At 36.7% G+C, this 13,007-nt stretch overlaps 1 protein-coding gene across 1 annotated transcript in view; it reads left to right on the top strand.

Moving 5' to 3' along the window:
* Positions 1–1,728: 1,728 nt before the first annotated feature.
* Positions 1,729–13,007, top strand: part of ARL13B (ADP-ribosylation factor-like 13B) — a 19,187-nt gene continuing 7,908 nt past the window's right edge. Inside the window, exons 1-3 of the mRNA XM_008943971.1 lie at positions 1,729–1,772; positions 7,884–7,989; positions 10,804–11,006. Coding sequence (XP_008942219.1) covers positions 1,729–1,772; positions 7,884–7,989; positions 10,804–11,006 — 353 coding nt within the window. The remainder of the gene's footprint in view (positions 1,773–7,883; positions 7,990–10,803; positions 11,007–13,007) is intronic.

Below are 13,007 nucleotides of genomic sequence, written 5' to 3'. Positions count from 1 at the left end.
AGATAATGAATTTGATGGAAATGAAAATTTTTATATTATCTTTTCCATTTTTTTTAAATGAGATTTTAAAAAAAGGCAAGTTGAACTGTCCTTTTGCTTAATTGCAAAACAGCCATACAGAATATTCTTCCACCTATCTAATTTATCAGTAGACCCAGGAAACAGGGAGCCTATGTCCAAAAGTGAGACTTGAGCTGCACTAGGTTAAAAAACATAAATGGATGTGTGAAGTAGATACGTTATCATATTGAACGCTTGTTACTGATTGTAATTAGATTTAATGGGTTCTTTTATGGCACTGGTGACTTCTTTTATTTCCTCCCTACTCCCCAACTTACCCAAAACTCCTGTTTATTTTAATTAATAGTTCTCTTCACTATTTCTTGGTTATTCAGCACCTTCATTAAAATGCCTGACAGAAAAGTCTCTGTTTGTATTTGATCTTTATTGCAATTTACATGCCTTCTTATCCTCATTTTTTATGCCTTTCTTATGCTTTTACTGTGATCTACTAGGAGAAGAGGACTTGCAGAGAATCAAGGGACATTTGTCTCTTTAAGAGCTCTTTGAGACGCATGATCTGTGTTCTGCACCATATTCCTTTCTTTACTTCTGCTGAAAGAGCAACTTTTTTTTTTACAATTGCAATAAAAATAAGGGTCAGTCTGTTTTCCTGTTCCTTAGTTGTGAGACAATTAAGGGCATTGAGTAGAAGGTACTTTCAGGCAACAAGTCCCAAAAGAATTTCAGATTACAAGTAATCTTTTCTAAAAAAGTAAAAATAAAAATTTGCAGGCTGCAGTGAAGTTACATTAGAGCTCTGTTATGTGGTGTCAACAAACCTGTTTAACTGTCACTTTTGAGCATAATGTCTCTCTGTCATACTCTGGTCTGGAACTTGATTACTGCTTTAAGTGTCTCAAGTTTAGCAACAAAAAAATTAGTGAGACACGTATACCAAACCTACAGTTTAAGATACTTGTAGTAGTATATGGGGAAAACTAGGGGCTTGAGTTGAAATTTAGTTTGTTCCAAAGGCTGTGCTCTTTCATATATTCTCAGAAGAAAAGAAGGAACTTGTTTGATGGTGTTTTGGAATCTTGCCCTATTAGCCAAAAATATTTCTTAAGTAACTAAAGTAAGCAGTCTTGTGACAGGTTACGTTTATTTTCTCCTTTGCTTTAAAAGTTTCCCATAACTTAAATACTTTGTAAATAAACATGCTTAAACCATTATCACACAGCAAGGTGGCTGGATGAAAATATCCTCTTGAGGCATCTCTGTATTTAGGTGATAAGTCCTTGGAAAAACATATTTAAAAATGGTTCTAAGTTCAAGTTTCTGTTTGTGGGAAGTGTGGGAATAGTCCAACAGGAAAATACCCACGACAGAGAGCTTGCCCTGGTTATGAGCCTAAAAAGAGATGCCGTTTTATGTGGTAGGTAGCTAAATTGTATCAGAGTATATCCAATAGGATAGCACAAAATCAGGAACATTTTCAGCACAGGGGACTTAAGTGCTAACGGGTATCTCATTCTTAATATTAAAAATACTAACATGCCAAGGTCAGTTGTGTTTCTCAGCATTTGTCTCTGGGGTACAACCTGTAGAACATTGCTTCTGGAATTGCCTGCTACATAACATTGAGGAAATAAAATCTCACTGCTTGTCCCCTTGAGACAACATTATCCACCATAACTGCCTAGGTATATCAAAATGGTAACCAAAATGACCAGCATGCAGGAGCATAGAAATGGTGCATTTGAAGCAAGGTAGCTTAGGAGTTCTCTGATTACTGTAAAATAGATCACGGGAAGTGGTGAAATGTTTGTACTGAGTAAATACATGAGACTCAGATGGAATAAAACAGGTCTGAATATTTAAGGAGTTCATAACATGGGTAAGAGCGAGTCCAGCGTTGCTCGAAAAGTGTAACCAAATCATGCTGCTGGAGCAAACTCTACAAGGGAGATGTAGAGGAGGAAAATAGACCTTAGTTACTTAAAATAATTCAAATGTTCTTGGGTGTTGGGCGAGAAATCTGAAACATTTGTGTTGTAGGAGAAGTAGCTATCTTGTGTCGATTGTGTGGTGTTGCATGATACTGGAAAGAACTCTGAGACACAAAAGAAGGGAATAATACAATGTACAGACTCTAGCATTAGAGGAGTGGGAGAATACAGCTGCCTGTGAATCATCTGTATTACAAGCTTTTGTACTTTTGAAATCTTTATAATTGTCAATACTTATCTTACATTCTAGTTAGAAAAATGTGAGGTTTTTCTACTATTTTAGGAAGTATTTGATTAAAGATGCACAGTGAATCAGTGGCAAATCTGAGATTGTTCCTTGGAGTTTTGGAACCTTTGTTATGAATGTGTAGCTACAGGTGTGGAATAGTTGATGAAAAGCATCTACCACCATTTCCATGTCTACAGACAGCAATTCTTGTGTTCCATGCTGATGGACAGTGGAAGGTGGTGAGTTCATACTTTTGCCCTGACATAAGTCACAGTTACAGTGACGCATACTGCACCTACAAGTCCCGATTGACAAAACAATGATCTCACTTTGGAGATCAGCTAGAATGTAGATTATTCTCTGTAATTGCTAAGGGAATGGAGTATCCATTGGTTAAAAGCAAAACTGAAAAACTTATTTAATGTGTTGATGGTGGCTTTTTCACCTATTAAACCAGACATAAACTGTCAGTAGTGCTCTTAAATAGACCTCAGAAATGAGCAGTAGAAAGAAGTAAATATATACGTTGTAGATACCCAAGTTTTTTTAATTCCAAGAAGAACAATATTAGAAATCAGCATCTTCACTTAATTAGCTGGTGTGGGTATGATAGCCACCTATAGGTCACAGAAATCCAGAAGGAAAATCGTAATCTCTTCTGCCAAAAGATTGCGTAATTAAGGTCCAGATGTTGATGTATTTTTTAAAGAAGCATCTGAAAATAAATTAAAAGCAAGAGAAAGGGCTGCAACAGGATAGAAGACAGGTGAAATTCTTTCAATTTAATAGGATATATAGTTTGAACTCCTAGTTAATTACTTTGTATTGCTATAAAGCAGTGCCAAGATTTTTGTCTTGCTGGCAGTAGAACTGCAGGCTCAAAATTTATACTGTGTAACATCTCACCTACTTTACATTCCCATTTCATCTCTGTCAGACCATATTGCTATGTATCACAGCCATGGAACTCACCTGTAATAAATTTGAGGATTTCCAGGAAGCTTTTAAATAAAAAAAACTCTTATATGCAACTTTGACTAATTAACTTTAAAGCCTTGATATTTGATATATCAAGATGAAAGAGTATAAGAAAATAATTAATATTTTGAATTTAAAAAAAAAAAACTTGTACAAAAATACATGGCAATATCATTTATTGTCACTGCTGAACATAATATTCTTGATATGAGCTTAAACATCTCTTTGGATGCAGCCTATTTGATCAATAGGTGTGATTAAACTGATAGAGCAGAGTGTGTCAGAAAAATGGTTTTGGTAAATAGGACTATGATTCAGATGTAGGGTGCAAATGAGGCCACTTAAGCAAAATGAAACAAATGATAATTGTTGTTGTTAACTGTTTAAAATTGTTAATTTTGATGGCCACCATGCAGGTTTGACCCCAAATTTTGGTTTTGTTTTAACTGACTGATTAAACTTAACCTAAAAACCAGCATCTCTAAGATGCTTTTACTGATTCCCTCCCTGCCCTGTGTGTACCCTCTACAGTATTTAGGTTTGAGTGTTATGTTACTGTATGAGAATCCAGCATAAATGGAGAGAAATGTGTACATTGGAAAGTAAGAGTGTTTAAAAAAAACCCTTCAAGTCTGCAAAACAAGACAACAAACACATGCATGCACACATACAGTCACAGAAAATGCCCTCTTTCCAAATAAACCCTTTCTGTTATGTTTGTTGGATTTTTGATGGAAGCTAAGATACAAATGTATACATTTCATACTGTTTTTTTTTTTTTTCACCAGATCATTTGGATTGTAAAGTAAACTTAAATTCTGATTTTGTTGGATTGTTTTTGGTTGGTTGGTTTTTTCCCCCCTTCCTCTTTGTTCAGGAGTTTGCATTTTAGAAACAGGTCAAGGAATGCACATAGTTTGCATTCAGACTTTGTTTTTCTCTGGCATGTCATCTGGCTTCTAAGAGAAATACTGTTACTGAGCTGTAGATGTCACTTGTGCCAATGCACACATACACTCCCTTTCCACATTGTTTCCCATGACTCTTAAAATAAAGTTCAAAAGCTCTCTAGTTGCTTAAAAAAATCGTACTTGATATAAAAGCAGTAGGTGCCTACCTTTTCTTTATTTCTTGCATAAAGTAAGTTTGTTACACTAAGAATGTTCCAAATATACTTTATATGAAACTGAAATAAGCCAAGCATGATTTTATATATAATAGCTTCTTACCTGGCAAACTTAATGTGATAAACCAACAGACACTCTCCTGTGCTTTCAAGTATGTTTTCATATATGGCTCCTACATTTTTTTAAACATGAAATATTGCTATATATGAAGTTCTACTGACTTGGAAGATTAAAATCAAAGTCTATCCTTTAAGATAAGTCTGACATATTCCCTAAAAAAGGAATTTTTATGCATAAAACTTGCCTCAAAACCTAGCATTCCTGTGTGTGAGCAGCAGAGCTCCGAGACTATTCACCCAGAGAAACAGCCAATTCTTTGCAGCGTAGACAACCATTATTTGTAAGTCTCAGTGCTTAGGCACATTTCTAAACCACACTGCAAAGCCTTGTTCTGATATTTGCAACTTTACAAACGTTAAGTAAAATAAAATAAAAAAAAACTTTACCTTTTAATCCTGTGCTGGTGGCTTTCTGTTTTATCCTTCAGAGAGCAACTCCTGAGACTAAGCTTCACTATAATCTCAAAAATGTTGTTTTGAATGTTTGTCTAAGTAGTATGTCTTGAGTGACATTCCATCAAGTATTTTCTGCATGCCTTCCACTTCTAGTTCTTATGTAGTTGTCCAAGGGTTCATCTTTGGGAGCAGTGGTGCGAGAGAGAAGCTGACTTCTGCAACAGCAGTAGACAGGCAAATTGATTACTTTCTACTTGGGGAATCTGGTTCTGCCTGTTTGAAACCCAGCCTTGCTGAGAGGCGGATCACTGCTGGAGCTGCCCAGTATCAGGAAGTGTTTAGGAGCAGCTGGCTAGATAGAGGCCCTGTGAGCTGGAAGTGGAGCACTGCCTACCTGTGAAGCACAAGTGTAAGCGCAGGGATTGTTTTCTTCTAGAGTAAAGCACGAAGGGAAAAGGAAGCAAGAGTAGGTCATGGATCTATTAATGCATTTAGTTGAAAAGGGAAAAAAAAAATCAGCAAAATAATACCCATTATCACAGTATCCTATAAATTGAGTTAAATATTTTTAAGTTTGACCTAAAGGCTAGAAGGGACGTGGTGTACAGTAGGAAATGTGTTACCTGTGCAAAACCACTTCAGTTCTTGGAGAGCATAAAAGTGGAGATAGTTACTTGAATCTGCTGCATTTCCAAATACAGCACCTCAACTGGTGTTTTTGGTTTTGCTTTTTTTTAATGCAGTCAATATTGCAACAGCAGTACTATGGAGAAAATGGAAGCTAATTGGCCAAAAAGACTAATCTTACATCTCTAACATACTAGAGGTTAAAAATCAGCAGCTACTGCAAGTTACAGGATGTTAGGGTCACATTCATACCGAGCTATGCAGCTTCCCAACATTTCTTTGTGCTTCAGCTGTGCTTTGTACAATGTGCAGTCCAATACCATAGTAAATAGTGAAGTGATTTAATCTTTAGGTGAGAAAGGAGTGGGCTGTGGCAACAAACTTGGTATTCAGAAATATTTTCTTCAATTAGACCTAGGTGAATTGACAGCACTGCTGAGTAATGCTTTCTGAGACCAAGGGACAGTGCAGTAAGATTTTCAGACTTTAACCAAGATAGGTTATGTGGGGGAAAAGAAAAAAAGGTGGAGATAATTGTTTCCAATCTTTTAATTACTTTTCACAGCTTTCTTGAATTTGTTGCTTTCTTGAATGCCTTCTTTGCTTCAGTCTGTACTGCTGTGTTGGCCCTCAGGAATCCCAGTCCCGGGAGGTAAAAGAGAAAGTCTGGAGAAAGGAGGACTCTCCCTTGGTTGAGGAGGTGGAGTTAGACATCAGTTAGGCTAACTGGACACTCAGAAATACATGGGCCCCAGTGGGATGCACCAAGAGTGCTGAAGGATCTGGTTGACATTACTGCTAAGCCATTCTCCATTGTCTTTGAAAAGTCGTGGAGAATGGGAGAGGTGCCTAAGAACTGGAGGAAAGTCAATGTCATTTCTAGCCTTCAAAAAGGGCAAGAAGGACGACCCAGGAAACTAAAGACCAGTCAGTCTTGCCTCCATCCCTGGAAAGGTGATGGAACAGTTCATTCTGGAGGTCATCTCTAAGTGTGTGGAGGAAAGGAAGGTTATCAGGAGTGGTCAGCATGGATCCACTGAAGGCAAATCATGCTTGACCGATCTGATAGCCTTCTGTGATGAGCATGACTGGCTAGATAGATGAGTGCAGTGGAGGCTGTCTAGCTCAAGTTCAGCAAGGCTTTTGACATTGTCTCCATTTACATTCTCATAGGTAAGCTCAGGAAGTGTGGGTTAAGATGAACAACTAGTGAGGTGATTGAGAAGTGGCTGAATTACAGAGCCCAGAGAGTTGTGATCAGCAGCACAGTCTAGTTTGAGGTCTGTAGCTAGTGGAGTTCCCCAGAGGTCAGTATTGGGCCCTGTCTTGTTCAACATATTCATCAGTGACCTGGTTGAAGGAACAAAGTGTCCTCTCAGCAAGTTTGCTCATGATACAAAACTGGGAGGAGTGGCTGACACACCAGAAGGCTGTGCTGCCATTCAGCGAGACATAAGCAGGCTGGAGAGTTGGGTGGAGGGGAACCTAATAAAGTTCAACAAGAACAAGTGCAGGTTCCTGCAACTGGGAAGGTATAACCCCATGCACCAGTACAGGTTAGGGATTGACCTGCTGGAAAGCAGCTCCACAGAGAAGGACCTGGGAGTCCTGGTGGACAACAGGTTAACCCCAAGACAGCAGTGTGCTCTTGTGTCCAAAAAGGTGAGTGATATTCTGGGGTGCTTTAAGAAGCGTGACCAGCAGCTTGAGGGAGATTCTCCTCCCTCTCTACTCTGCCTTAGTGAAGCCACATCTGGAATATTATGTCCAGTTTGGGGCTCCCCAATTCAAGGCAGATAGGAAACTAATGGATTGGGAAGTCAGTGGAGGGCTACAAAGATGATTAGGGGACTGGAACATCTCTTTCAAGGAAAGGCTGAGAAATCTGGGTCTGTTTAACCTGGAGAAGACTGAGAGTGGATTTAATCAATGCTTATTAATATCTAAAGGGCAAGAGTCAAGAGGATAGGGCCAGTCTCTTTTCAGTGATGCTCAGTGATAGGACATGGGGCAATGGGCACAAACCAGAACGCAGTAATTTTCACCTTGACATAAGGAGAAACTTCTTCACTGTGAGGGTATTGAGTTGATGGTTGGACTTGATAATCTTAGAGGTCTTCTCCAACCCTAATGATTCAATGATTCTAATAATTATTAAATAATTATTAAGCTCCTTAGCAATTATTTAATGTTAGTATCTGCTGAAAATAGTTCATGGAACAACATTTTTATTAAGTAGAAAGAACTATTAAAAATTAATGCTGAAACAAACCATTTTCTCTTTACTTGCTCATTCTTCCCCTTTTTCCTACTTTTGTCAAAAATTTAGCTTTAGGAGATCTAAGAATCTCTTGTGTAAGGGTGCCAAGTGTTTGTTTTGATCTTTTTTTTGTAGGCTGGCAAATAAGCAGGACAGAGAAGGAGCTCTGTCAGAAGCAGATGTAATCGAGTCCTTATCTCTGGAAAAGCTTGTCAATGAACACAAGTGTCTATGTCAAATTGTAAGTCTATTTTAAGATGCTTCATTTTCTAATATATATGTAAAGCTTCCAATGAGGTAGAAGATTGTCCTGCATAGTGCCAAACTGAAACTAAACCCTTGCAATCCCAGCAAAGATACAGTAGGTATGTGTGTTCTGCAAACAATTCTGTTTGCCTTGACATTCTGCTTCTGGATCTGCTGGAAGAAATCTTTATAGTAAGGATCCTCAAAGCTGGCCAATTCTGAAACCATGTAAGAATAACTAGTTACTGATGTGTTTTAAAATGTATTTGGACGGCATGTTTAGTATTCCATCTTTAAAACAAAAAAGGCAGGAAATAGAGTTTGCCTACACTGACATTCAGGAGGGATCACAGTTTGGATGTGATGTTTGTCACATTTCTGTTCATAGCTCAAACCATCATTTAGTCTGAGTCACCATCTGACAAACAGTAAGAACTTAAGTCTAATTCCGAGGGCATCTATTTCCTAGCACAGTAGTTACCAAAGAGCAGTGATAGACCTTAATACAAGTTAATATTTGTACTAGCATAACTTCATTTTAGATGTAGTATTCACAGTATTCATGTTAAAAAAAAAAATAATAAAATCATAAAAAGAGGGGCCAGGGAGGAGCCAATGCCAGAAATCTGTATGAAAGCTACTCAATATTGGTCATTTTCTCAGATAATTTATCCAAATCAGTAGTCCCTGAAGTTTTCTTTAAGCTTTTGTTTTAAACAACCAGCTTGCTAGTTAACTATTTTTGGGCTTTACTGTTATAATAATTTTCTAATTGCAATAAGAAACATTTTAAATGCTAGTGAGTTGTGCTGTTATGAAACAAAATTAGAAGGCTATTTTATAAAACTTTTCCAACAGATATTTGGGGTATAAAATTTTAAAAAGACTTGTAATTTCCTGGGGAGAATTTCAAAATTCATAGCCTAATTCATATTGCTATTATTTTCTCTAGAAAGTTGAGTTATAGCAGTGCATAGCTATGTTCATTATGTTATGACTTTCTGAGTGCTTTTCTACGGTCAGTGGACTTTGCACTATGCATAGGTAGCAATCATAAAAGTAAAAGTTGCAAGTTCGGTGTTTGTTTTTTCAAGGGACTTCTGTTAGAATTTTTTTTTTTTTTTCAAAGCATTATCAATTTAAAAGAGGTAAAAGATTCTAGTGTATTTTTCCAGTACTTTAGAATTATTTAATTTATGACACATTCCAGTAACATGTTGTTCTTGGTCTCCATTTATATCCTGGGTGTAATCAACAAAGAAACTAGATTACATGCTCAAAGTAATTATAGCTGAAATGAGCTGAAAGTCTTACATACTCAAATAGGCAACTTCTTTACTAGGCTCATTAAAGGTAAACACGGTCCCAATTTATTTCATTATGGTGACTCATGGGGTGAATTTAAGCAGGGGCATTGTGAAACAAGGTTTAAATAAAATTAGGCCATGACAAAAAAAACCTTTTGTTTTTTCTTATTATTTTAATTATTTTTCTTCAGGATATTTAAATTTCCCCACAAAATATTAAAGCAACTGTAAGGAGTATTTTGTCTCACTGTCACACAGTGTCAGTGAGAATGACCTTCCTCTTTTTCTTTACTAATATGTCTGTATATTCTATATTTTTGAATTTCTATATTTTAATACTCAACTACAGCAACAATAATGTTGATGAAAACCAAGAAGAAAATTACTCCAGTGCTGTCTATAGTTTTATCTTAGTTGTCCCAGAGAAACAAGTTCTTTTTTGCCTATACATCTTCTTCCTGATTAGGTTCTGCTAGAGAGCATTGTAGTATTCCATAACTAACAAAACTCATATTTGAACCTCAATTTAGAGAAAGTAGGAACATATTAAAATGCAAACTTGTTTGGCACTCTGGGGGATCATAGCAGGTCAGAATTATTTTTTCCTGTTGTAAATTGTACTTACCATATCTGACTGAGGTGCCATTTAAATGCTTGTCAAATGAAGATGTAACACAGAGAGGTTTTTAGGTGTTGGCACTGGAAAGTTAGTGGGTTTTAGTCTTCATTCATAAACACAGTCCTGAACACAGGACAAAATACCTTTTTTTGATTTCAAATACATAGCTAGATCTATTCAATTATAATTCAAAGAATAGTTAAAAAAAACTCATACAGTGCTCCAGAGCATTCTGGAAAATAGTTCTGAAGACATCTTAAGAGGGCATCTCGTCCTTTTCTGTGTCCTAAACTAGAATCAAGCCATATCTCTTTTGTTCCATTTAAAGCCCATTATACTTGCCCTCCTGACAAAAAAAACAGGAAGGGCAAAGTATTCTTTTACTTTTAGCAGTTATGCCATATGTTTTGAAGGCTATTATCATATCTCCTCGAAGTGTTTCAAGAGAACCACTCCTGTCCCTTCAATGTTTTTTATCCGATGTTTTCATAAACAATTTTGTCTAATATTCGTCACTGTGCTCCTCTTGATTCCTTCCAGTTAATCTGCTTCCTTGAACTGTTGCATCCAGGCTAGATAAAGTATTCCAAACTAATTTAGCTATGGGTTTTGCACCCATCTTCCATTAGATTTGCCTAGACCATGTTTCTCTTGCTTGCTGATGAGAATGTAATGGCAAATATTTTACTCCAATCAATGTGATTTGTATCTTGGTGCAAAAAAGCACTTACAGTACACATGAATGCAAATTTATTTTCCATGCTGTGCAGTGTTTTGCAGACTTCACAGTAAATAGCAGTTGTTTGGCTGTTTTCTTGTTTCCAGCCAAGGAATATGTTCTGAACTACAAATAATTTTCCCCTCCTTCTCCTTGTATTCACAGGAACCTTGCTCAGCTATCATGGGTTGTGGAAAAAAAATTGATAAATCAATTAAAAAGGGTTTATATTGGCTTCTACATATCATAGCGAAAGATTTTGATGCCTTAAATGAGCGCATCCAAAGAGACACTACAGAACAAAAAGCATATGAAGAGCAAAAGAAACTAGAACGAGCTGAACGAGTACGAAGGATACGAGAAGAAAGGTATTCTCTCTGTCATTTCTCCTCCACACTCCTACCTCCCTTTCCCTGCAATACTTGATTTGTTCCTGTACATAGACCTTATGGGAACCAAGCTATCAAGGATTTAAAGCATAGAAGCCAAGAGACTCTGTATTAAATGTATGGACCTGAATGCTGGAGCCTTACTTTAAGACCTGCAAGTTTTTGCCCAATTCTTCCTCTTTATTTTATTTGCTCTATGCTGGAAATGTACTGTGAATGAAAATTGCAAGGCAGATGCAGAGTACGCTTGACCTTGCTTATATACCTAGGAGGCTAACCTAAAAAAATAAATCCTGTCATTTAATCTTAAAGTTACTTTCAAGTTTGTTCTAAAATAAAGTTCTCTTAAGTTAAACTTTGTAATCCGTATGTGAATATCAAAGACTAGACATGAAACTTTATTCAACACTGTGCTTAATAAACTTCAGGATATCCAACAGGTGAGGTATGGAGAGCTTGAATATGATGCAGGGAGGGGAAGCAGGACAAGTGGTTTATTAATTCCTTTCAACCTCTTTATGGTCATCAGCAGCTGCCCATGATTCCAATTGGAGACTGATGTGAATCACTTCATTGAGCTGTTCTTAAAAAATTTGCTGAGCACTCCTGTCCCCCCATCTGCCTGAGATTTGCCATTCTCAGTCACTGTGAGAGCTGTAAAGCTACTATGGAATCTCCTGGCTTATACACTTGCTGCTTTGGTTTACTTCAACAAGTAAATTACTTAAGCACATTTTAAATACCTGGAATTTGACATGATCTTCATATGTATTTCACAAACAAACAAAAAAAAATCATCTGTTCTTAGTCTGGCAGAAGTCTATGCACAGACAAAACCCTCAGACCATGTTGAATTGTGTTGGGTTTATGCCATGTTGAGAAATGTAGCGAGGAGGACTGATGTTGAAACATGTCTCAAAAAGACTGTCTGATAATTTCATCATTTTCCATATATTCTGTTCCCACTCAGTGCTCTTGATTGTATTTGTTCACTGGAAGAATTGGGCTGGTCTGAATTGGATTAAAGGCTTAAACATTTTGCTAAATTTTTTATGTCTTAGAGGAAAGCTAATTAGTAACTTCTGCCAGTTTTACATGTAGCTGAGGGCTTAACCTTGATTCAAGCGTTTGCCCGTTTCATAGTTTTATTAATTGCCCGGAGTGTTTTTTTTTTTTTTTTTCAGATTTCTTTCCTTGAATGTTTTTTAGCATATACTTTATTAATTATTTATTATTTAAACACAGTAATTTAATATTTCTTACATGGCATTTTGGTGCATAAAAAATAAGTAGTGCTGGTGGAATGCAATATACAGAACACTACATGTCCTTCTGAACTTTTCTGAGTCTAATTGAAGCAAATGTGATTCCTTAACTGTTACTACATAAACTGAACAGTCTGGTACCAGTTCTTCCTTCCTTAAGAAGAATCTAGAATTATGAGAAGTGAAGGTGTATTAAAAAAAATAATAGATTTTAGGTACACTAGTTTTCCACCATGTAGTTTGTTGGGTTTTTTACATGATTGAATACCTTGAAACAATTGTTATAAAATTTTACCAGTGTGAAAATTTCAGCATCCTGTTGAATAATCAAAACCCTCCAGTTAAAGGTGTATTCTGTCACTGTCCTGTCCTCAGAAACTGCTTCTACTTCCTGAAGTGCCAGTTGAACATTCAGGCATATATCAGCATATGTTTCCACTTTTGCCATTGTTAATGTTAGCCTGTCATTGTGATTTCTGTAGAAAGTTTTTAAAAATATGGAAGCAGATTGTTAAAATTAGCTGGCATAAAGTGGAGGGTGAGTTAGATGACCAAATAAGTGTTCTCTATTATGTAAAATTTATGGCTTGGCTTCTTAATTAATTCTTTGTTCATACCCTTCTTTCCCCTCCCTCCATCCTGTCCCTTCCCAAAAACAACCCTCCAAACAACCAAAAACACTAATGCAAAACCAACATAAACCAAACAACAAAGG

This window comes from Merops nubicus, unplaced genomic scaffold, assembly GCF_000691845.1.
Source record: "Merops nubicus isolate BGI_N331 unplaced genomic scaffold, ASM69184v1 scaffold10520, whole genome shotgun sequence".
Lineage (NCBI taxonomy): Eukaryota > Metazoa > Chordata > Aves > Coraciiformes > Meropidae > Merops > Merops nubicus.
Note: the sequence above shows the minus strand (reverse complement) of the source record. Positions and strands in the feature narration are given on the sequence as shown.